The sequence below is a fragment of the Eucyclogobius newberryi genome, unplaced genomic scaffold (assembly GCF_026437365.1).
Source record: "Eucyclogobius newberryi isolate DKJ021-1_F unplaced genomic scaffold, fEucNew1.0.hap1 SCAF_15, whole genome shotgun sequence".
NCBI lineage: Eukaryota > Metazoa > Chordata > Actinopteri > Gobiiformes > Gobiidae > Eucyclogobius > Eucyclogobius newberryi.
Window position 1 is genome coordinate 16,146,976 of NW_027315779.1, and position 26,306 is coordinate 16,173,281.

General features: G+C 38.5%; 2 protein-coding genes across 4 annotated transcripts; both read right to left on the bottom strand.

Moving 5' to 3' along the window:
* Positions 1-1,990: 1,990 nt before the first annotated feature.
* Positions 1,991-7,253, bottom strand: LOC140360858 (histone acetyltransferase KAT5-like). Of its 2 annotated transcripts, none has more exons than XM_072446291.1 (16): positions 7,191-7,253; positions 7,045-7,111; positions 6,498-6,566; positions 6,279-6,418; positions 5,533-5,604; positions 5,092-5,175; positions 4,417-4,590; positions 4,264-4,341; positions 3,946-4,011; positions 3,468-3,716; positions 3,307-3,396; positions 3,093-3,233; positions 2,924-3,017; positions 2,627-2,786; positions 2,478-2,559; positions 1,991-2,408 (listed from the first exon to the last, which is right to left on the bottom strand). In XM_072446291.1, the coding sequence occupies exons 1-16, from the start codon at positions 7,218-7,220 to the stop codon at positions 2,274-2,276; spliced, it is 1,731 nt and encodes a 576-aa protein (XP_072302392.1). In that variant the 5' UTR covers positions 7,221-7,253; the 3' UTR covers positions 1,991-2,273. The 2 variants fall into 2 exon arrangements, with proteins under 2 accessions (XP_072302392.1, XP_072302390.1); XM_072446289.1 differs by having other exon boundaries at positions 3,468-3,749.
* Positions 7,254-9,557: 2,304 nt separating this feature from the next.
* abcg4a (ATP-binding cassette, sub-family G (WHITE), member 4a) lies at positions 9,558-24,385 on the bottom strand. Of its 2 annotated transcripts, XM_072446293.1 has the most exons (16): positions 24,345-24,385; positions 23,899-24,305; positions 21,545-21,782; positions 16,977-17,094; positions 16,765-16,897; positions 16,644-16,694; positions 16,134-16,279; positions 15,619-15,742; positions 14,573-14,687; positions 14,356-14,495; positions 13,877-13,975; positions 13,633-13,801; positions 13,454-13,554; positions 13,156-13,314; positions 12,966-13,084; positions 9,558-12,095 (listed from the first exon to the last, which is right to left on the bottom strand). In XM_072446293.1, the coding sequence occupies exons 3-16, from the start codon at positions 21,771-21,773 to the stop codon at positions 11,870-11,872; spliced, it is 1,929 nt and encodes a 642-aa protein (XP_072302394.1). In that variant the 5' UTR covers positions 21,774-21,782; positions 23,899-24,305; positions 24,345-24,385; the 3' UTR covers positions 9,558-11,869. The 2 variants fall into 2 exon arrangements, with proteins under 2 accessions (XP_072302394.1, XP_072302393.1); XM_072446292.1 differs by having other exon boundaries at positions 23,899-24,359.
* Between the last annotated feature and the right edge of the window lie 1,921 nt (positions 24,386-26,306).

The following is a 26,306-nucleotide window of genomic DNA, read 5'->3' on the forward strand; positions in this document are numbered from 1 at the left end:
GGGGCTTCAGGGGTGGGACAAGGAGCCTCTACTGTTAGAGGAGAGTGTCTGCTGCAGATAAGAGGGGAAAAAAACAGTGGCGTTGGTTGATAGTAGTCACACAGCCTAGAGAGGGGAAACAGCAATGTTATAACATAAATATGATCTGTTTGTATTAGACGTCGTGCTGAGCAGCCCATTATAATGCAAATTGACAGCTTTAGTCCATATGCAAGTCTGTAAAGTTGCTGTACAATAGAATTTTTAAGGTTATTTTCTTTGTAGCGGGTCCTTTGCACCTTGGATAGCCCCAGGTTTTTTTTCCCTTGGCTTTTGACTGAAATGTTGACTTTCATAGTGTATAGTGTGTATGTGTTTTTTTTAAATCTATTTTTGCATTGCTGTTTTCTATTACCATTGTTTAAAGTGCAATAGAAATAAAGTTGGATTGGATTATTTTGCACACACACTTCTACACTGTAATGATTAGGAGAGTTCCTCCACAGTAAATGGCCCTGAGCTGCAGTGACACCCTGTGGAAGGAGCACCCAATGTTGTTATTATTATACATATTATAATTACATATAGGGGCTGTGGGTAGTTAGATTCGCTATTTATAACGACAACATATTTAGCATATTGACTAAAAATAAGCAATTGGCTCAAAATTTAGCTTGATTTTTTAACTCAAGCGAGAAAAGATGAGACTTGGCTCCAGGAGGCGGGAAATAAGGAAGAGAAATCAGGATCAACGCTTTATTTACAATGTTTCACATGATAAATAAATGTAATCTAGTCTCTTTATTGATACGATTAGACACTAAACGTTAAGATCTGAAGATATTCTAATGCTTCTTTTCACTTCGCTAAATCCTTCTTGTGGTTCACTTTATCAGGCCCGTCATGCGGCCTCTGACAATATCAATCACCAAATGTCGCCTGATTCTCTTTACTTTATCTATTCAGACTTCTTACGAAACCAGTAAGTTTACTCCGGGCCATGTTTTAAAAGTGCTTACCTGCCCATGTCAAGTGACCTGTCCAGACCATAGAGCGGAATTACCAAATGAATTGTGTTTTAAAAGAGGCCTTATCTGGAGAAACATCGTGGAAAATAGCGCCCCCTCGCGTCTAACAATGCGTCTTACAACAGACGGAAAGATCGTAGTTGTTGAGACGCAGACAAAGGGTAAATACTAAAACATAATGTACATGTGTGTGTCTTCAGTGTGGGACCAGTCTGCCCACAAATACTGACAAATTGCTATGAAATGTTAAAAAAGAAAAAGCCTCATATTTACTGGTATCCTTTTTTATGAACTGTGTCCATATAAAATTCAAAGAATGTATTCCACAAACATATATTAAATTCAAAATTTGTTGAGACATGTAAACATAAACCACAACGTGAAAGAAATTAATGGTAACAATATTGTGCGATTTCTTGGAGTAAAATCAGTCCTGTATACACAATGTACATTCCTGTAACAGTTCAACATGGCCTTTCATTGTTTTTACAATCAGATTTTCATTTGTATTTACAGAAACATGAAATATGTTGATTTGTCTCATTGCACACAGCAGTCACACAGGGTCCGATGTAAAAGGTAAAAACACCAAGTTTTATGTGAAAAATTTAAAACATGGACAGATGTAAATTTAGAACTTTCAGTATATCACTTTTGTATGTTTTTTAAGGGGAAACTCCAATGAAGTAGGAAATCCAGGCACTGACCGAAGAATGAACTTAATTCACATGAATTACATTTTTTTTCCTACACAAAAACCAGTCCAAACATACACCACCATCTAAAATTGTTCATTAAATCATTTTTAGTTTAGCCATACTGTACAAATAGTGTTGACTTGCTTAGTGCGCCTCACATATATTATTACTAGGGATTCACACAGTCATTGCTAAATTTGGAGTGCTATATATTAGCATTTACTTTATATGAAAACAAACATGGCAAAAAAGAAGTGTCCTCTCGCCACTTTCTTTTTTCACCAACAGATTTTCAATGCTGTAAACAAATAAACATTTCTATTTAGATTTGATATATTATGGGGGTTGTTTCAGCTTCATACAATTAAAAAATGGTTGCCTTTCACATGATCTTGACACAACATAAACTACATAGAAAGACAGTCTGATGCACAGTAGTTGCTGCTTCTCCTCAAACCAGTGTGTACTTTATCCCCCAGTTTTCATCATGTTCATGACATTAAAATCTTGGGGTTGTGAAAAAGGTGTGGTTTGTGCTCGTGCCCACAGTCAGGTGAAGAGTGGGGCTCTACCACTTGCCCCTCTTGCTCCAGTCCTTGGGCGTGAAGTGAAGGCATTTTGGGTCTATACGCAGATGTCTCTTCTGCATGGCTTTTTCATGTCCATCCACGATCTCTTCTGAAAGTGTCAAGATGTACTGTCCCTACATTTAACAAGAACATGTGTTTAAATCGAGTTACAGAACAATATTGTGAGCCAGAATGCATATTACCTTATAATAGTTGATCAAATTGAGGTACTGTAGCGTTGAAATTACATCTTCTTTCTTAACACTTGTGATCTCACTAATTTCACTGAAAGAAACAAACGACAAATCAGTGTAATGTTGACAACCATCTGATTGTGCAACGAGCTACATACTTGATAGTTATTTGAGGCCGTTCCCCATTGTCAGGCTTAAGGTCCATGAGAATTTCTAAAATAGTTTGAGACCAATATGAGCGATAGGACAGAAGACCTAGATCGGAGAGTGGTTTTTCTGGAGTGCCGGTTTTCCCTTCTACTTTGGAGAGTTCATAACCTGACAAGCACAAACCAGAACAGTTTCCATGTAAGCCAGCACACAGCTCGTACATTCATTACAGGATTGAGTCATATGCAAATGCTTAAAAGATGTCAGAACCCGCCTGCTGGTGCTACTTTTACATCTCCACTTACTGAACTCGATGAGCAGCTTGCCGTAGCCTCTGCGCTGGTATGGAGGTAAAGTGAGGATGCAGGCCACATTATAATCTTCAGTGGACTCTTTCTCCTGTAGACATGCAAGTTTATATCAGCAGGACCTCACAAAGTACATTCTGATGTGTTTAGGTTTTAGTGCCGGTACCTTAGAGAAATAGCCGACTATGTGGAAGCCTTTGGAGTCATATTCAGTCATTACATAAAAGAGGAAAGGGTCGGTGTCATAGTATAAAGTCTTATGGTCCAGGAAACACTTGGCAATTAAACACAGGTTCTGGGAATACGTCTTCAAAAGGGAAAATATTATGTTAGTTTTATGTGGGAAGGCCTCAACAATCAAAATAAATCAAATTACAGACTTTGTTTTTTCTGCCATCAATTTCAAAAAAGGAGATTGTCCCTTTGCGGTAGATCTCATTTCCAGGCGGATGTCGTAAGTTACATTTTGTCTGTGGAAAGAGCGAGATGGTGAGTAAAACATTCAACAGCGTGCTCAGGTCTAGAATGAGGCAGCTCTTACTAAATGTCTTTGGAGACATTTCAGGCTTTTGACATATTTGAGGCAGAATTCGCAGAGGTAGAGGATGGGCAGTGACGTCAGCTCCTGTGGATACGGGGAGAAGTACCAAGGCTTGAGCCTGTGTCGCCCGAGCTCAATACACTCTATGTTTTTCATTCGCGTGACGATGTCGTCATGGCTACGGTCAGAAACCAAACTACCCGTCATGCGGGGTGCGGTAGAAATCCCATCGGAGCTGTCCTGGGAATCCTGGTTGAGAACAACTCCCACATTAGATATTGTCTGTGTGGCATAAAGCGTTAATGAATTACATTTAAAATTTGAAAACATTTCTGCTTGGCATAATTAAAGACAAATTGAATAATGAAGGGTTAAAATAAAATTGGGTCAGAGAAAAGGAAGACCTCTGTTTTATTGGACCCACTATGATATAGTCAATCAACACATAAATCAAGCAATAATAGGAAATTAAACAGACCTCTGGTGGTGGTGGTAGAAAGACACTGGCACTTTGAGGCTTGTTATATTGCAAAACCTTTATCATCTATCAGAAAAAGACAAAAACATGGCCTTTGGAAACAAAGGAGAATAGGAATCGTTTTACATCATCAAATCTTCTGTTTTCAGGCGTCACACTAAAAGCAGTGTGGCATTTTGATTCTAGACTTCGAGTGGGTCAAGATCATTTAAAAAGGATCACACATTGGGTTAACAACAGAAATTAAATTAAATAAAAATAAACTGAGTAGAAGACAATCCAAATAGTTCTACTTCAAAGAGTTAAACTTTTCTGTACCTCATCGGCGCCTCCGCAGTTGGCCTTCCTCTTCCTCCCGGGCTGAGGAGGGATGACACGTCTCGCTGCGGTGCCGTTCTATTCACAAACCCAAGATTTCTTTATAAAATGCTGCTCCTCAGAACATTACACGCTGTGTTTTCATGGCGTTACCGTAGTGAGAGAGGTGAGCTGCTCGTGGTCTTCCCGGGATTTGAAAGTGGTGCTCTCTCGAGCGGCCGGATACACAGCTGCCTGAGAGGCTTCAGCTGAACTTGGCAGAGAGGGCACAGGGGGGGCGGGCGACACCTGAGGAGCCAGGGGGGCCGGGGGCTCTGCTTTTCTCTTCTGCAACAAACATATGGGTCACACATATCTTCTATAGATGGGTTATCAAACAGGTAAATAATAATGGAACAAATATTGCTTAAAAAGGCCTATTCCAGAGTGATTATGGAAAGGTAAACAAATCATAAAACCGAGACACCACAATCACTGGCGACACACCATTATTTAAAACGGTTTGATTGAAAGGCACAGCAAACCAATTATTACACTTGTCTAATGTATGCGTTAGTACAACGTCTAACCTTATTTAACCCTGGTGTTAACACATAAGAGGGACAAGCAGATTCTAAATTCCCTAAATAAAACCTTTTGGATAAATTTGATAATGCTGCCTTGTCATAGCACCTGTTGGACTTACAACAAACAGCAAGAAAATCCATAGAGCTTATGAAATGTTCGCTGTCTTTTTGCAAAGCAGGTTTTTAGTTTAGCCAATGTTAACACCAGCGGTAAATAAGGTGTCCGTCATGGCTCTTTAATACTGGTAAATTCGAGTTGTACCGGTGCAGGGAGAGTTTTTCCTCTGGAAGGAGCTGTGGCAGTAGCTGTGGCTGTAGTTTGTACGTTGAGATCTAGACTCTTCCTCTGAATTGAACAGAAAGGAAGAGAGGGAAAAGGGGTTAACACACATTCACGTTAACCCTCATGTTTACTGGACACACATTTTGGCAGCCATCAGAATTTCACTCAACTCAAACAAATTATATTAATTTAAACAGATGTAATCTTTTTTTCAAACGACAATTAATCTTTTTTTCAAACGACAATTCTCTCACATTAGATGTTTGTCAACACACTCGGCTCAATCCCAAAACTACTGCGAAAACTGTATTTATGTCCACTTCTTCATTATACACACATGACTAAATGACCGTTAGGAGCTGGTTTCTTCAAAGTGGGGTGATGACAATAACCTGCTGTAATGTAATGAAAGAGCCGTACCACAGTATCTCTAGGAACCTCCTTCACTGAATGAACAACTCCTTTAAATGGCTGGATGGCTTCAGTGGATTTCTAGAACAATCGAAACAAAGTTCAGTGTTAAGTCTTGTGGCATAATGATATAATTAGAAAAAATAATATCACAATTATTATTTTGGAGTTTTACAAAAGTTTAACATGGAGTAGATCATCTATGATTAAACTATAAACAACTGCTCTAATGCCTAATGTAAACTACCAAACAAAGATATAAAGTGCACTTTATTGATTTGTAGTTGCAAGCTCATATTGAAATGAAAATTAGGTTAATTCATTCATATTTTTGCACTTTTGTGGTAGTTTTATGGTCCATTTACTTGTTTAGCACATTCCTGATGCATTGTCTGAATATCATTAGCTAAATAATGCAAATAATTTCATGAATTTTTGACAATATCGCAGACCTCTAAAATCAGAGTAACATTGTAAAAACAAACAGCCATGTTTTACCAATTATGTTTAAGTTCATGTTTTTCCCCCACTTTCATACAATAAATTTGAGTGTTACAGCTATAAGATAAGATAAGATATTCCTTTATTGTCCACACATGGGGAAATTCCATTGTTGCAACGCAGGTAGATACAGAGGAAAAGGACAAATAACTTATAGGAAGTTTAAAAAACACTCTTAATAGAAGAACTCTTATAACCAAAACTCTTAATAGTGTTCCTTAGATACCTGTGCCATGTAATTTAATGTGTCTTACCACTACTTCTCTTTCTGGAGAGCTGGGCCGCGACCCAGGAAGACCATTCTTGGTAGGAGTCTTTGCTTCTTTTTTGGGAAATTGAAGCTTTTTCAGATCAAGTCGATCCAATGTGACCCACTCATCCAGACGCTTATTAACTGTAAGAGAAACAAATGTTTGAAAACAAAATTACATTTGTAACTATACTGTATTTAATTTGCAAACATTAATACTTACAGTCAATATAATGGACATAGTAGAGCTTTCTTGAAGAGACTTCTTTAACACTTAAAATTTCAGCCAATGCTGTAAATAAAACAGAGCTCATAATGCTTCATAAAAATCACACAGCAGTCCCATAGGTGACTGCAAATAGTCTGTTTCTCGAGTTCACAAGCACATAAATAAAACATTTAATTTGCAATAAAACCCAACAGAACACAAGAACGTACACAATATATTTCTGCATGTATTGTGTAATGTCATATTTGCGCGTGGTTTTACATAACCAAGTTTGTATTCAGAACTAATTAATGTCTTACAATTGTTTCAACAACACTAAATAAAATAGTGACATCTAGTCAGTGTTCTCAGATGTGTTCCACGTAATAAGCCTACAGTGTTCATGTAAACCACCTAAGACTGTGTAAATATCAGTACATGTGTACGTCCCCGCTGTGTGTTTTGTTTACAGTGGAGGCCGTGCGGTCCATTGACAACAGCGGCTCGCTTGTTAGCATTAGCCTGGCAGCTTGGCTAGCCATGAACATCGGATAATACTTACGCCATTCGTCTTCATGTTCTTGGTTTTTGCGCAAAACAGGAAGGCGACAGCCTTCGACAACGTCAACCTGTTGAAAACAATATGCCAATTTCAATTAAATAAGGGAATATAGTTATTATTAGAATTAGCATCTTTCGGAAACCTACGGATGTTGCATTATCCGCCATTTTCGTCATCTGTGAAAGCAGGAGCGGGGTGTTGTGGGAAAATGCCGGTCTCTGCCAAAGAGCAAGTAAAGAACAAGATGATGAAATTCAGGGCAAAACGGAAGCTTGAAAAAATAATAAGAACAAAAAAGCACGCATTACTAGCTATGACTTAGTCTTCTGTATTTAAAATACAGTCCGTAGAATCTAACTACATGTATAACCATGGTCGTCACAAAGCCATTCAAGGTTCTAGTCTATCCCTTCACATACCTCCTCCTACGACCGCTAACTTCATTATCTTCGGTTGGGTTGGACATCTGGGCATCAGAGCCACGCTTTGGGCGGCTTTACAACCACGTGTAAAAGGAAACATTAGACCGCAGTCCACACGTCAAGATGCCCATATATCTGGACGTTTTAGATACTTTTTGCCAACGCGTGTCAAATAGAGTCACACAAGCGATAAAAGCCACCAAAGTATGACAACCTATTACTATATTTCCACCGCAAGTCAGCGGTAACTTAGAATGCTAGTGTATTGTTATGTATCATAGCAGTAAGTTTTTTCTGCAACGAGCTGACCCCTGTCCAGTGAGTACCCCGCCTAAAGCCCAAAGTCACTGGGATAGGCTCCTGTCGGGAGAGAATGAATGCACAATGAAGTTTTAAACACTGACAGCGGAATAGTCTCCACTTTGGCACTGTTTAGTCAACCTGGCATTCGCGAACTAATCAGTGTCAAATTAGACCGCGGTGAAGTTGTTTGGTTATTAGATATTGGACATATTCGCTGACACGGACGACACGACATGATAGTGCCGCATTAGATGCGTGATACGCGGCTTGTGTTCGCTTGAGTTGTCGGCAAATGTAGGGACAGTCAACAAGTTACCCTACTTGGACAAATGTTCAATGTTATAAAGTATTTTTTTTAAAATAAATATACATGTGTGGCATGCCTAATATTAGGCCAATTAATTACCAAAGGGTAATTATTGTATTTGATAATAAATTATACATTTTATATGTTTTTCTTCAATAATTGATAGGCTTTCTGAACCCCAAACTAATCCAGAATAAATCTATGTAATGAGGATTATTGGGTAAGGCAATCTGAATATGCATGTAAAATGGTTTATTAAAAGATATTGACAAAAATATGTTTTATTCTTCAATAACTTTTAGACCCATTCACTCCAAATTGATCCAAAATAGTTCTAACTGATGGGTACAGCTATAGATTTTTTTCTGAATATGCATTTAATTTTTATAATTCAAAATATTTTGGCAAAAATGTGGGGTTTTCTTTAATAACTATTAGGCTTTGTGACCCAAACTAATCCAAAATAGTTCTAATCGATTATTAGGATTGGGTACGGCAGTCAATTTTTTCTGGATATACATTTTAAATTTTTTATGAAAATATTTTGGCAAAAATATGTTTTTTTCTTCAATAGCTTTTAAGCTTTATGAACCATTCACTCCTAAATAATCCAAAAATATTTCTAATTGATGATTAGGATCGGGTAGGGCAATTTATTTTTTCTGAATATGCATTTTAAAACTTTTATAAAAATATTTTGGCAAAAATACTTTTTTTTTTTTTTTCAATAACTTTTAGGCTTTGTAACCTATTCACCCCAAACTAATCCAGAATGATTCTATGTAATGAGGATTAGGGTGAATAGCCTATAAGTTATTGAAGAAAAAATATAAATATAAAATGTATAATTTATAATTAAATACAATAAATACACCCTTTTGAAATTGAGTGGCCTAATATTAGGCGTGCCAAACATGTATATGTATTTTTCAACATTAAGAACACAAACATTGTTTTCGCTTTTGTCCAAATAGGGTGATTTGTTGACTGTCTCTAAAGACAGCACGGAACATTTGCTGACAGCTCAAGCGAACACATGCATATCTAATGCTGCACTATCGTGTAGCGTTGTCCGGGTCAGCGAATGTTGAATATCCAATATTAAAACAACTTCACCGTTTTCTTCACCAACAGCCTGGATTCTCACGATAGACTACAGTCAATGACCATTTGACACGACTTCAGGAGAGTGGAGTGAGGGCTTATATACTTATATTTAGCTTGGTAGTGGTTTCAGGTATTTCATTCTAGTGTGTGCAGTTTGGGCTCATTTGTGACACATTTGATTATAGTGAAGTTGCTCATTACATCCCATTGTAGTGTTACCCTAAAATGTGACTGTTAGTCTTATTATAAGTCCATGATTGCTAATTAAAATGGGTCACTTGACCTGCCCCAAAACCTAACATTTTTAAGGTCTGCTAATATTTTATACGCTCTCTTTGGGTGTTTAAATGAAGAAAAAAGAAATCACCGCCACAGATTATCAACAATTTTATTATAATCATTGAAACATGATTTGGTACAGAGAAGTTGCAGTGAGATTATAAAGAAACAGAATATGTGAACAGTTTGACAAACAGATTATTAGTAAAAACATGTGTGAAATAAACTTCCTAATCTCACACCTTAAGGCAGCCCACAAATTTGAAAAGAAATACCCTTAGGAGGATTGTTGTTTATTTAAGAAACTGATGACATATTGAGGATAAAAGTTTGATTTAGATTTCATAACAATATGCAGTGTATCCTCATTGTCTTGGATAGTAACATAAAAACATCAGATAACGGTAACAGTGCCTATAAAACTTTTCTTAACTTTCTGTTGTTAAAATTGCCATCTTCCCATAGCATTTATTTGGCTAATTTCACCACATAAGAAAAATACAATGTTTTCCCCTTAACTAAAATATGGTTTTGTTCTTTGGTTGCCATCATGGTGTTCTCAGGTTAATTAATTGATTACTGATATCGCTGTTTTGTTCTGGCACACAATCCATTTTATTTCTGCGATAAAGATAAATATTTTATGCTACATATTTATTGCAAGAAATATTTTTGTCAGGGCCGAAATAGTTACTTTGTCCCCTCAATTAATGAAAGATGAATAAATCAACCTTTAAGTTCAATGCATTTTTGAATTTAAGTTTGCTTTTATAAAGGTGGATGAATAAGCCGATTGCAGCATCTTCAAAAATCCTCATAAAACTTCATAACCCATGAGGCAAAACAATGAGAAATGAACCAGATGAATAAATGGCAGCAGTGCAGATGAATAAATGCAGCGTTGAATATTAATATAGATGTCATTCAAAAACTAGAGTCATCATGAAACTATAAGCACAGGCTACACACATTTGACATATCACTGCCTCTTTTCTCAACCATCATAGCTGTATTTAAACCAAAGATTAAGGATTGGCATTTCCCCAAACTTGGCAAAATTATTTTTAGTGAAGAAACAATGTAATTTTTCTATAGTTTGAAATGTACTATTTCAATAAAGTCATTCCTTAAGTGAACATGCAACATTCAGTTGCTGTTTTCTCGTTATACTGTCAAGCAGCACTCGTCACATAGATATAGAAAAATAAAAATTAAATTAAAAATAAATATAAATAAATAAGCATACATTGAAAAGTGCAAATGTACATTTTCTTTACAGCATAACATATTCACTGTACAATAATTGATTATATACTCACATTTTATGCATTTGTTATATATTATGGTACTAAGTAGCATAGTTTGAATAAGAAATTATTTATAGCAAACCTACTGTAAATTATTTGCATTGCCTTGTGACAAAAGTGAAGGTGTATTTGTCTGAATGTCATTTGTATGTATTAATGTGTGTGTGCTTGTGTGTCAGTGTGAGCACGTCAGTGGGTCCAAAGAAACTGAAACCAGGAAAAACATAGTCTAGTAAAGAGGCACAAAACTGCCTGGTCAGCAATTCAAGTATCTAGCATTGGTTTGAACGACACACATCGGTCAGAGATCAGCAAAAGCAGAAAGAAAGAGGGTTAAAAAGACAAGGGTTCCTAAAATGGAGAGACAAGACAGTGAGTGAAAACAACCACCTCAAGGTTATCACACCGACGTTTACTCAATCTATCTATTGCACTTGACCTAAAGTCCATCCTGCAACACTTTCAATTGCAGGAGTATTACAGTCCACACTGCCGTTTTATTTTTGTCCTTTTTCACATCATCATTGGCTTTCAAATATGGACCCAGGAAGTTAGACAGTCCTGTTTGACCCGGAATAAAACAAACCTCCATCGTGTTAACAGCTATGGTGAATCAAAGTTGTCCATTGGCAGTTTAAACGTAAAGCCTTTGTTTGATCCGTCTGGGGAGAGAAGCCATGCCACCCTTTTTTGGGCATTTATAGTATATTTTTACCAATGTTGTTGAATGCATATTGAATCGATGAAATGCATATGAATCCAAATGACATGGCTCAACAGCACTACAGTAGACTTTTAGCTCTTATGTTGTGTGGCTTTTTCAATACAACCAACCTAATAACTTCACAATTTGAGGAGACATGCATTGGTACTATACTGATTTTGTCACATATAGGACAGAGATACATATTATTTCAAGTGGGTAGTATGTGTTCTTGCATTGCTCGTAGATTTCCACTTTCCCGTCACACAATAACTGATGAGACAGTTTCCAGATGATTTGATGAATATAGCTGTCCATGGGAATGCAGAGTTTGGCCGGAGTATAGTATTTGCTGACACGCTTCCAAATGAAATGAATGGGTTTTCCTGTGGAGGTCTTAGCGCTCAGACTTGACTTTGTAGCGCAGCACCAGGTATGTGGCCAGTCTGAGTAGCAGGAAGAAAACACCCAGGACAATGAAGTCTACATAAAGCTTAGCGTCCTCCACATCCAGCAGCTGCAGCACCTCCTCAGGCTTCTGGAATTTACACGCATTCCCAGGACACTCCAGGTCCGACCGGTTCATGCCATATATAGAGAGTATCACACCTTCAAACCCATACCTAAGAAATCAGAACAATCAGAACAATTAGAATAAGTATTAACACTTCTATAGTTCTGGAAATTATGTTAACAAAAATGTTGTTTGGATATTGAAGTTGTGACATAATGATATAACCTTTGAGTGTATAGAGTTACTAACAAAGAGTACTAATAATAGTAATATAGTGATACTTTGAAGGCTTTTCCAACTGATCAAAATCAACGTTTTTCTAAATTTATCTTGCACATTTTAATCTCGTAACTAACTAAATGTTGCACCAGGGTTTACTTTCAGTTGTCCATTGTTCATATCATAAGAGCAACAGATTTGCTCAAGAAATACCTTACACCTTTAATCAAATACAAGGTAACAGCCTCTTCACAAGACAACATTACTCGTTAGCTGTATTAAATGCTGTTTATGAGCGGTTGCAGTGATTGTATTATTCGTAACATCAAAATGTTGAGTTTCTGAGATAAAAAGCACATGAATGCAAATATGTCGGAACCAGGACTTGTCATCTCGAAAACCAAAGCACCCAGGGACCACATGAAAGCAGCATACTATGGAATGGAGGAAACACCGCCTGATACGTTTGTGGATGGTCTCAAATTACCTTCAAAATTACAACCGTTTAGGTAGAGTTTCTACAGAAAAGGTGAGTGCAGATGACCTCACGTGACAGATATCAATAAAGGGCTTCAAATTGCATCATCCATACACTCCCCCACATTGGTGGTTGTGGTGTAGTGAGCTGGGATCGAACTCCCTCCCTTCACCGTATAGCTGTCAATGGAACCATGAGCTCCAAGTAATTGGAGAGTATTTGTGCAATGTATTCATATTACACTGAACAACACCAACAACTTGTGTAAAAGGATGTGTGTACCTGACATATGATACGTAAGAGCTCCATTGCAGATATTTGGGAATGGTGTCAAAATTGACAAAGAAACCAGAAAATAGGAGGACGGGTATGGCTGTGACTGGTCCCACAAACGTTGCCACCTGAGAAACAAACGTAAATGAAAACATATATTCATCTTTTACAATATTGCACCTATACTTTTACGGTGTACCTGGACCGAGGTCGAGGCAGCACCTATGAGTAGCCCGAGAGACTGGGCCACCAGGGCTGTGGATGTGGACAAGGCCATGAAGAGCAGGTAACGTCCTGCCTCCGGAGGCTGCGCCGTCATCCAGTACACTATACTACAGTACATTATGGGACATATCACCTGGAAAACAGATGTCAAAAATCTCATCAGCCACCAAAGAACAGCACACATTCACACATAGAACATAGTGACAAGTGCTTATTTATAATCTCATTCATACAGTTATTTTTATTGTCACGTGTGAGGTCATAAATGTTACCTGAAACGGGATATCCGCCATGGTCTTGGCCAAGTAATAGGCTTTAAGGCTGTACCAGTAGTTAAGATGTTCCCTCATGAACACGGACATCTCCAGAGGAACTAAGGGAAAAAAGTGACATTCTTAATGTTCTTCAAAATTATTAACAAAATATAATGAACTAATAGTGCCTAACTTACAAGTTAAGACGGTGGGCATCAGGGCAGCAAACATTAGGAATAGCATAGAAAAGAAGAGGAAGCCAGTGTTATTGAACACTTTACTGGCATCATTTCCAATTTTGAGATAGAGCAGTCCAATGAGCACTCCAATGGCCAGATGGGACATCACCCGAAGGTGGGTCAAAACCTGAACAACAAACACAATGAGATCATTATCTATGATGTCAAAAGATGAACAGAGATGCTACTTGGAGCCTCTTACCGTGTCCCTGCATATTGTAATGAAGGTCCTTTTGAAGAGGATACAGAACTGTGTGAATGTACTGGTGGCAAAGCTGTGTTTCTCCAAAGTCCCAGTCTCCTGAGAACAAATAAAAAACAGAATTAAAAATGTACTAAAATGTTGAAATTATATTTGGTGACAATTGCCCATGAATGAGTTACTTGTAGGGTTGGCACCGCACTAAAGCTTTCACAAGAGTATTGTTTAATTCAGTGGCAACGGCTAGCAAAATTAAAAAGAGTTCAGCTCAGTTTTATTGTAGTAATAATTTACCGTAATAGAAAATTCTGTCATTCTTTCTTTATAGACTTGAAAAATAGGTAATTTCAAAGTGCTTGATTAAATTCTGTAAAGTTGTTGTTACAGATGCATGTTCTTTTGAAAGCAGAAATGTCAGTAAACATTTATAGAGATGCGCACCCACCATCAAATCTTCATAATGTGGTTTGGTAACTTACGCTGTGAACCTGGGAGTTGCAGGAAGGGTCATTTTTGTCTCTGGAGTTTTTCTTGCCATCTTCAGAGCAGAGTCCGCTCTGGACGGCTTCAAACAGCACTTGGTTCAGATCCCCATACTCTCCTGACGCTACCTCAATAACTGCAGGCACAAGGGACACATCAATACAGTAAACAGCATCAAAAACTGTGATATATTTCCTCTGTTGGTTTACTCACTGAAATCAGCCGGGTTGTGATACGTGGGGCAGTGGAGGCCGAGGTTCTTCAGGTAGGGGATGAGATATGGGACAGTGCCGTGAAAGATGCACTGACCCTGACTAAGTATGTACAACTAGAACAAACGAAACAACAACAGAGGAATCAATACAGCTATATTCACCTGATTTATGTACACATATGTAACTGCTGATGTTAACTTTAAATAAAAAACATAACTCTAATGTGTTGTAAGGTCATGTTTACTTAAATAATATGACAATAATATAACTAAAACTTCAACAATAAATAACACTACTGCCATTTTTTTTATTAAGCAAACCTTTGGGGGAAAAACATTTGAGATGCAATTATTTTCTTTCATTTTATCACAGTTGCAACATGTTATTACTGCTAAAAATTACTCAAAGGCCAACATCATTTAAACTCCTAATTCATACAGTAAATGTCGGTTTAAGTTAAAGTCTATATGAAAGGTTAGACTACACATTTCACTAAAACATAGTGAACATAATTAAATTTGAGATTTTACAAAACATTTTACCTGTCTGTCCCCATTTTGAACATTTTTGTAAAGTTTATAGTGATTGGGCATGAGCAGCAAATATGACAGAATGTGTCAAGTGTGTGTAAATGATGGCGGTGATTTCAATGTCACGTTACCATTTGATGACATCACAGAGGGATTCGGTTTTAGAACTCAGCCCTATTTCCTACTTTTTCCAAAATATCTTCACAAACGGCAACTTCACAGATGTAAAACTATGATAAATATTTACCACAGGTGCTATACCACCAAACTGAGTCATAATTAGAAAAACAAGAGAACTTGTCATATAGAATATAATTAACCAAACATTATTCAAATGTAAGTGCAATTAAATAATAATAATTATGCTTATCTTTTCATAATTCTCATACAGCCCAACCAAAAAGCAGCTCTGGACATCTACAGCCTGTCAAATGGACACACTGGTGCCTGAGGTGTGAGTGTGAGCATGCAGGGTCAAATGGGGGTTAGATAATCCAGCACTTAAACCCTGTACCTTATCAAACATCTCAAAGAGCTTGGCACTGGGCTGATGGATGGTACAGATGATTGTCCTTCCTCCCTGCGCCAGAGACTTCATGAGAGACACCACCTGAAAGCATGACGCACTGTCCAGGCCACTGCACCAGAACAGAGAGCCAAAACACACAAACTTAGCTAGCAACTACAAACAGCTTCCACAAATCACACTCAATATTTATCACATGTGCTTTAATTTGACTTTATGGGGAAGTTTTATGCAGGTTAAATAGAGGTGAAAAAAACAAAACAAAGAACATATCTTTAACTTATTACACATAATAACCTGATTGTTAAACAAAAGAAAATAAGAACAAAATGAACAATTTCAATGCAAAGCACATTCATTAATTAAGAAAAATGCTAATGCATAAAGGTCTTCTATCTTATCTTCTTAGAGCAAAATATTCTGCACAATATGTCGCACTTCTGAAAGATCTGGAACATGTAGTCGCGTCTCCAGTATTACAATCAGGTGCAAGTGGATAGTACCTGGTGGGCTCGTCGAAGAACATGACCGGAGGATTGTTGACCAGCTCCTGAGCTATTGCCAGCCGTTTACACTGTCCACCAGAGAGGCAGCTGGTGCGTGTCTGGGCACACTCCTGCAGACCCAGTGCAGTCAGGATCTCATCCACCTAAAACATAAAACATACTGATTTGAGAGTTGATTTGAGTGCTTGTAATTACCAGCCTAATGAGGCAAACATACAAATATCTACATGGACAAAATGAGAAGAATGTATCTAAGTTTAGATCATATTGTGAATGCTGTTTTGAAGGTATGCCCAATTTGTGTAAATCCATTAAAGTCCATTAAACATAAAACCAAAAACGTTATGTTGTAAACTGTCAAATGGTACAAAGGGTTATATTCCTGCACTTTGTGAGTAATTTGACAGACATTTCACATGTGTCTGGTGATTAAAATCTACCTGTTATCGGGCGCACTCCTAAAAATGAGCACATATTTACATAGCTTTGAAGTTAAAATACACTTACAAGTTCCTTTTTGACCTGCATACTCTCATTTAGTTTCAGATTAGCTGAAACCTGAAAGGACACATAGTTTAGTTTGACTTTAAAAGACAAAAACAGCCATAAGCAGAATGTTTAAGCCCACCATCATGGCCTCCCGCACAGTGAGGTGGGGAAGCAGCATGTCGTCCTGCATGATGTAGCAGGACATCTTCCGAAACGTCCTCAGGTCCCTGGGCCGGCCGTTTACCAGGATCTTCCCCTTCATACCTGTCTCCCTTTGATCATAAACAATAGACACAATGCATCAATAACTAATAAGTGACAGTACATTGGTCTATATGTTTTATATTTGACCTGTATCCGGCTAAAATATTCATAAGTGTGGACTTCCCAGCTCCAGATGGGCCCATGATGCCAATAAGCTCTCTGCTGTTAAACCTTCCAGAAAGACATTTGAGAAGAGCCTTGTAACCTAAAAGACAAAAGATATGAAACATTTATTATGCATACACAACTAAATAAATACAAATACTGAAAACTTTTGAAAATAAACCTATGCAATTTAGTGATTACATTTGTTTAAACACTACATTGTATTCCCCCAAAAATAGTTGTATTAGTTGTAGAAAAAGTATTTAAAGAGTATTTACTCTGACATTTAACGATTTTAAATTGAAGCTTTGCTGGATCAGTTAAAAGTCAGATCACATAAGCAACTATTACCTACGGAGAATGAAAACAACCAACCAAATATTTGTCTTCTCTTTCATTTCTCAATCTTTGCTGTGACTGTGAAGTGAAATTAAGTGCATTGGTTTTGAGGAATATGACTGGATGATAAATTAGACACTTGATTGTATGCAAAGAACAACACAGAAAAAGCACTGGCAGTGAATCGGGTTCATGAAAATGTGTGTTCATAAAAGCAAAGAATGGGGTTGTAAAAGACTCCAGTGTGGCGCCAGCAAAAAACCAAAGCCATTATTCCCGGACAGAGATTTTAAAATGGTCAGTGAGCTGTCAGTGAAGTGGGAGCATGATTCCTTAAACCAATGGACAATAACAAGAGGTGCAGACCTGTAAGTCCTTTCCCTTGTACTTTTTATATTCTGGGTTTGGCACAGAACAGAATAATTTGCCTCCTACAAAGATGGCAATAAATATAATATTAATGAGGTATGAGCTTTGCTTTTCTATATTTAAATTACATATTTGGAAACATTGGAAATTGTTTTACATTAAAAAAAAGCTATATAAATAAAGGGGACCTGGGTTTGGATGTTGGATTTGGGACTGACACTAGAAGGACACAGACCTATTATTCCAAGAGTGATTTGATCAATAACATTGCAGATGAATAGTTGTATGACAGAAAGAACATATTATTAGTTAAAATAGATGCCTTCTCCATTGGGGTCAAAGAAAATACTATTTAGCCCTGAACTAGGCCATCTCTCTTGTGGGTCTTGGTCTGGGTACTATAATTAACAATGGACTAATACGACTAGTGACTACGATCTTCATTTTCTGTATGTTATTAGTCTTTTGTGAGTTTGCATAGAGACAGTCTTAGCATCACAATTGAACAGGTTCTCGTTGCATTCAGGCGTGCAGTGAGCTACTGTGAGTGATAAGTTAACTTCCTGGTCGCTGTGTCTCAGGTGGTCATATGACAAATAGTCAGTGATGTAAGAGGATGTGACGGCCCACCGATCGTTTCCACCCCAGAGACTTATCTTCATTAGTCATAGTTTAGTTGGAGTCATCACTTTCAGCACTTCCAATGATACCTGTGTGTGACTTTTACCATAAAAGATTGCCTGTGTCTGTGCTTCCCTCAAGACATTACTTTAATTACTACGCTGACTATTAACGAGCATTCATACCAATCTTGAAGCAGGAAATGTGTCTCTGAGCATTGTAGAGCAAAAGATGCATGATATTATTCAGACTCTGTATAACTGTTTGTCCTCTATGTTCAAAAAAGGCCATTTTCATGTCATATTTATTTAAAGCATATTCTCTACTTTGACCTCTGGGATGGCCAAATGTATTCAGATGTATTCAAATGTATATGGTGCTTGTACAGATCTGAATAAACTCCAAGCATCTTCATTGCTCTTGCTATTAAAGGCAGCTCCAAATATGATAAGCACTGAATAATCCAGAAAAGAAAGTGTGAGCGGCACAAGGAAGTATCAGTAAAACATTATTTAGATGGCAAAATTTTTATCAGAATAAAAAGTTGCGGCATCACCAAAGATGATTAGGTAATGGGACATTGATTATGCAAGTATAGACAAAAATACTTATCAATACTAATCAAGACTAAATGTAAAAAATAAATAAAAAAGCCTACATCACAAGTTCCTTTTGATTATGATTCATGCACTTTATGTAGCACTTGAAAGAAATATAAATATACTGTCTTCTGCTTCTGAGACTTAACTGTTCACTGTGATTGGTTATATCCTCCTGTCACTCACTTCGAGCATTATAGAGACTGACCAATAGCAGAAGTGGATGGGAAAAGTGACGGTGGTTGAACATATAGTTGTAAGTAAAAATTCTCGACAACTTCTACAATCTCTTGAACTGGTTCTCCTCCTGAGTGGCTCCAGCTCCACTCTCTATCTCGTGTCCGCCTATCCGTCTGAAGGAGTCTGATCTCTCCTTCACTGTGGAACTCCTCCAAGTTTCTACTTTTTCCCAAACAGGTCTGGTAGATTTTCCTGGCCGAGGAGGAGGGTCTAAGGATAGGGGAGATTGGGACATTTGTCTATTGACACGGGATGCCGGAACATTCCCAAGTCCCTATGAACAAAGATTAATCTGCTTTTTTTACTGTCGCCCCTCGAGGAAACTGCTGTTGTGATTTTTGGCGTTACAAAAATAAATTTAATTGACTTGAAGTAGTTTGCATGACTTAAACTAAACAAAGTTATCACAAGTATCAAAATACATATTTTTATATATACAATAGCACAAAATATATATATATATATATATTTACAGTAGTTTTCAAAGTGCTGCTGGTCAACTCTGACAATACATAAGTGCAAAAAGCTGCCGGTATAGCACTAAGTAGTGTGTACACCTGGAGGAATGTGCGTATACAGTACACTCCATCCTCTCCGTCATGGATTGTGTAACCCCAGGGAAAGCAGGACACAGCACTTCATCTTGAGAGGGAAGGAAATGAATGCTCTCTCCTTCTCGATCCGACAACAAACAGTTTGCTCACTGAAAACTTCTCCTTCTTTAGCCCTTTTCCTCTGGTTACGCCGATAAAACAAAACATGTGAAACGTCCTTTCCTCTGTTGTGTGAATATTTTGTACTTATCCAGATATCAAAACAAGAGTAAACCAGAGCACTCTTTCATTCACTGAGGGAAAAGAGTAAATCAATTGTAATAGAGTGTCACGATACTAAGGAAAAGTCTTGAAACTCCAAGGGTCCAATTTTGTCCAACATATGTGATTTCTCAGTATTGATATTTGTTTTCTTATCTGGATGTCGATACTTTTGACAATCATACTGTGGTACAAATAAAGACTGGTCATTTTAACGTTTAAAACAAAAAACATCACTAAGAACATAACTCTCATCTATGTCTTCAATGTATGTAATGTAACACCGAGACACAAGAAACCCCAGATCTATATCAATTTACTTTTATTTTTTCAAACTATTGAAATACTGTATAAGGTATATATTGAGGTAGAAGGTAGAATTGTCGCCCAAATTGTTAAAATTTAATATTATACTGGGAATATTTAATCAATAGGTTTCTCAAATAAAGATCCAAGCATAATTGAAGGAAAAAATGACACAAAAACTAGTTATTCTGTTTTGATCCACCATAAAAACAAAAATTAAGTCAAGCTTGTTATAAAGAGTGACAATCCCCTTCGAGTCACGTATTAAATTGCACCACATACTGTCGTGTCTCTATGAGGACAACAGGCTCTTGTACAGTGAGCAGTAATTAGTAAAAGTCACGAATCTTGCCTCTCACACATCACTGCGTTGATGAGGAGACACAGGAGCCCGGAGGAGACGAAACAAGATTGGACTAAAACATAAAGCAGGGTCGGCAAACACACACAAACTGATTTATTGACCACCGCTCGGGCCTTGCTGCCTGTTTATCGGACTCAATACCACTCAGTGAGATTCCATAGGACACACACAGACACACACAGACACACACACACAGACACACACAGACACAAACAGACACACACACACACACACACACACACTCACTCACAGTGCATTTTCTATACAGGTAAAAATATCCAGACAGCAGCTTAACCTGACGCAGTCTCATCATTAATATGGGCAGTGATCTTGAATGCTGTCTATAGTTTATGAGTGAATCCATCGATTAGACGCTGCTGATCATCTAACGAAAAAAAAGCAAAGTGGAACAGTGTGCCAACCTGCAAGTGTGAATTATTTACTGTGTCGAAAGTCTGCTGAGCTCGGCAAAGCTTATAGCAAACACAGCTCCAACATGGTGGATATCTGTGATAAGCCCGTGTGACACTTTGGCACGGGCCTCCAAACAACAGACAGGGAAAAACAATATTTATCTAAATGGCACAATGTATTTCTTGAAATCTCTGCACTTCAGATATTGATCGTCTGTGTGGGTCCATCCATTATGATAAGTATCAGAATTGTCTATCTGGCAATCTTCAAGCCTTATATCCTGGTGCTTTTTTGCCGCTGGGTGGCAAGAGAAAAGTAACTTAATAAGAATAATGCATCCACCTTATACAGTACATTACACATTTTACTGCATAGTGCCCAAGATGCGTACTGGGAGTAGGATTTGAACCCTCTGCATTTGATTGTAGGATGACCACATTACCTACTGTGCCATGTTTGACCTACAGAGAAATGGTACTGTACCTCTCCGGCGGTACCAGTGGCCCTCTCGGATGGTGTAGGACAGCTCATTGAACTCCAGGTCGACAGCAGAGCGGCGGGGCAGGTGTGAAAAGCGCTGGGCCTCGGTGATGTGGTTCTCTACCTTCTTCAGGTGTGTGAGCAGAGGGGCCTCCGGGGGCGCCCCACTAGGCAGCTTGGTCTCCTCCATCGGGATGCTCACGGCCGCTGGCTCCACAGTTCTCTCAGCCATCCTGAAGGACTGTCGGAAAAGGATTGACTTTAAGTAATAGTGTAAAACCAAGCAAAAGTCAAGGATACAAACTTCATTAATTACGTTAATAAATGTATGTAATGAAAAGTAATGTCAATGTAAAACTTCTATTGATGGACTTTGTTTTTTGCTTTACTTTCAAGAGCGGTGTCTGTAAAAGCCTTCTGTCAATCCCATGCACATTGTAGTCTAGACGGTTGTTGTTTTTATTGTTTAATAGTCACACTTACTAGAATGTAAGTATGTAGATGTGTTAAATAATTCAATACAAATGTCCAACAATTTCAATCTCTAAACTGTTGCCGGTAGAGTAAAGTGTCGTGGGCTTTTTAATTTCTTTACTTTATCTTTTGTTTTTTTGAAGGCGCAGGCTTTGTTGGACAGGAAAGTGCAGCGCATGAAATGGGGATGAGACTGGGGAATGACATGCAGTAAATTATCAAACTTGGCGCTGCAGCCTGCTCCGCATGGGCTCAAACATGAGCGGCACCAATTTTTTCAGTTTGATCAAGTTTAAGGAATAGTTGTATTGACTTAAGTACTATGCCCCAGGCCCACAACAATCAGCACAGGCTTCAGAAATTGGGGGAAAACAACAACAACAACAAAACATTTATGGCAAAACACATACAACAGTCTATATGATTCCTGACCTGCTTTATAAAAACCTACAATGTAAATAAAATATAGTTCATTTAGTTTCATGGCAGGATAAAAGTAACCCAGTAGAACATAGTATTGATTTTAATAGATCCAGTGATCTACAGTGAACAGCCAGGGGGTCTCTCTATTAGCCTCACTTTACAACAGCTTGTGTATAAAGAAATGTAAAGGTTTTGGGGATGACTTCAGACAGCATGTTAAGAGCAGGAGCTGGCCTTGATGTGATTATGGCTCAGTAGATGGACTGGATGCTTCAGTGAGTGAGGATCTGGTTTCAGCCCTGCAGCAGGACCATACTGCTGATTCAAATACATTTCCTCTTAGAGCAAGACAGAGGGATTTCTCTATAGCATGTGCAGTGTGCGGCTGACCCACTGGCTCTCTCACAACCTCACACTTAATGCGCAGCTATTATCATTGAACAAACAAGTAACCCATTAGGGGTACAACAATGGAAGAGAAATATTGCAACAGTGCCAAAACATTACTTAAATTACATAAAGTAAATCTGTACATTTATACTATAAATCAGCACATGGCGTCTCCAGACAGTTTAGTCCTATGTCCCGAAGCCACTTAAAACTGTGACTTATTTCAGAACACATTTGGCATTTTATATCAGCTTTTCTGCTGCAACACCAATACAAAACACTAAAATGAAAGGACCCCATTTCACAGGAGGTGAATCTAAATAATAGACTCTGAGATTAAGATGGGAGGATGCTGCGGAGATCCCCTGGTGGAGTGTTCAAGCCAAAGGCCTGTGACTGCTGGCATGCCCACTTGTCCTGCTGTGCAGCACAATCTTATGATAGATGCATATTCAATTTGGTATCCTATACTAACTAACTGATCTCAATTGTTTTGATGTATGATAAGATTAAATATTTTATTCATGACTGCATTCTGCCCTGGATGGAATTATTTGTGGCAATAAATAACCCTGCAGTTTGTGTTTATTACAGTTGGGTTTAGAGTTCCTGGAGCATTTGAAAAAACTAACCAACTGGCCAAAGCCAAGTAAATATGTTACAAGACACAATAAGCCAGTCTAAAATAGTCTTTTCTGTAGGTAACCAAGAGACAGCCCATACAGACTTAGTAGTACTCCTTGACATTGCTCCTTCGAATATGGACCACGTGACCAGGAAGAAAACTGACTATAGCTGCTATTGATCATCCTGCCATTAGTGAATTTCCATTACCAGGCTGCATATAAGCACTGGCAGACTTTAATGGACCCCCACTCAAGTGAAGGCCTGCATGGTTCTGTGGACTGAACACGAGACTGGGACCATAATTAAAAACGGGTTCAAACGTCTTGATAAGGACTTAAAATATCAGGTGAATTTTGTGTATTTGTGATAACCCTTAATCCCCTGTTTAGATACTAATGAGAACAACATATATGCTGACAGTACAACAAACACATGACACAAACCTATTATTGAATGTTGAAGGGAGCCAAGAGGAGCAACAGTGCCCAGTCGATTTGATCAGGCAAAAAACAGCCACATTAGAATGTCCCGTCGAAATTAAAGTCAGAAAAAAACATTCAAAATGATCTCTGGCGCTCTTAAGATCCACAGAAAACCAGTGGGCTCCAAATGTTCATCGATACGTCTCGCCCATCCTCACCATCCTGCATCCACCACAGCCTCAAACTAGGACTGCATCCCACCACGAGAAGCACCCGGGGATCAGCGGCAACGATCTAATGTCATGTTTCCTGCAGTAGTTCTCCGTCAAACGCATCCATCCCGTCACCAATGCCGCGTTAAGAGAGGTTAGCTCCGGGTCGGACACATGTGCAGCAGGACCATAAACATCCTAACAGCGCTGCAGAGGCTTCACCACCATCATCATCATCACCATCATCATCATCACCATCATCATCATCACCATCAGCAGCAGCAGCAGCAGGAGCAGGAGCGGCAGGAGCGGCAGGAGCAGGAGCGGCAGGAGCAGGAGCGGCAGGAGCAGGAGCGGCAGGAGCAGGAGCGGCAGGAGCAGGAGCGGCAGGAGCAGGAGCGGCAGGAGCAGGAGCGGCAGGAGACGGAGCAGCCGCTGTGGTGCGCTCACTTACTCCGCGTGTGCGTGTGTCTGGTGCGCACGCCGGGCTAGGATACAGGGCGTTTCTGACGGGATGCCAGGCAGAAAAATATCTCTTATGCTTTTGTGTACTTTCCCACAATGCATTGTTTTGTTTTTGCCTTTTGCCCCTCTCGGGGTTAAATGAACAGAAGCGGTTGTTGTGACGTCTTTTTGGGGGGAATGATGGAATGCAAATAAAATACGCAGCACTATCGAGTTATTTATACAAATCAAACTGGCCGACACATGGGCCTAATCTTTAGATATTATCATAGCTTAGGGATTGGATGCTGGAGGCTTACATCAGATATGAAGTTTGCGCCTCGGTGGTGGTGGTTTTGGTCCGGTTTAGCTCCGTCTGTCTCTTTAAAGGCCGCACCTGCGCAGCTGCCGGTGCTGATGCTGCAGTGCCCGGGTTATTTTCGGTAAAACAGTTGGGGTTACTATCGTTCAAACGGGGCCTCCACGGCTTACATCACCCCTGAGAGGAAATCAAGACCATCTTTAGCCAATCCCACCTGCCCTTCTTAATCAGACCCGTTTGATGCCTTAGAGCAGCATCTCTGTAGACTGCTTCTGACTGAACCACTGGCACACCTGGACTGGGCGAGAGCGCTCAGAAATGTTTATTCATTGTGTATGCAATTAATCAGGATGAAGAAAATATAAGGTCGAGTATGTTTGATAAAGGCAATACTTCTGGGAGGAATGAATGGCCAGCCTCTGACAACACTGAATCGCTATTCTGTCATTTTTTGCTTGAGTACATTCACACACAAAGCTACAATCAACTAAAAGCCTGCGCAATGCCCAGGCTTTGTACTAAATTACTCATTACTAGAATTGCATAAGAGGCAAAGACCTGGTGTTTGTCCAGTTTCCATGTTGAACTTACATTTTTCAGGTTATGCTTTAAAGTCTTTATATAATGTTGACATGAAATGTGACAAATGAGAGTTATGCCGTGTATAAATACACACCTAACACAGGCGTGAGCAGGAGACTAAACATGGCAGCAACTGCATCTCTGGTCACATTGGGCTGCATTTTGTTCATACAGGGGATCTTTACTGACAAAGGTAGTAAAAAAATATATTTTTATGCAAATATTTACATACAATATGGACTTTTACGTTGCATAAAAAGTTTATATAAATGTCTAATTCATTGTTGTAGGTCGAGAGGTGGTTCCTATTACATTGACTGTGGAAAATACCTTATCCAATGCAGTTCCAGACACATATGCTGCCAGCCTTGTAGAGGGAGGTGTGCTGCTAAGTGCACTGAGGAGGCTCCAAGAAACACACCAGGACTTCACGTAAGAGTTCAGTTTTTACATCCTGTGACATTTGGTTTTGTACAATGGGGATATGATTTCATTGTTAAACATTTTCTGTTAACACTTTATAAGAACTCGATTTTTATAGCCTAAATAAGGCATGAAAAAATGTAATCCGTAATGATCAAATAGTTTATTAGGACTGATTTAGGCATAGTACTTAACCTCTTAGTCAAGCAGACTACATATTAATAATTTAGCCTTTTCTTTCTTCATTACAATGGATGTTTTTGTTTATGCTTCATTGAGGATAATTAAGGTGTAGTTATTATAACATGGTACCTTTTTATTTTGATCCATAAACAATCAACTAAAGTTACAAGTGGGATAAATGGGTTGGAATTCTAAAAGCGGCTTGCGAAACAAATTCATGTAAAATGTCCATATGAATGGTTGCTCCTATGAAAGATTCCTTC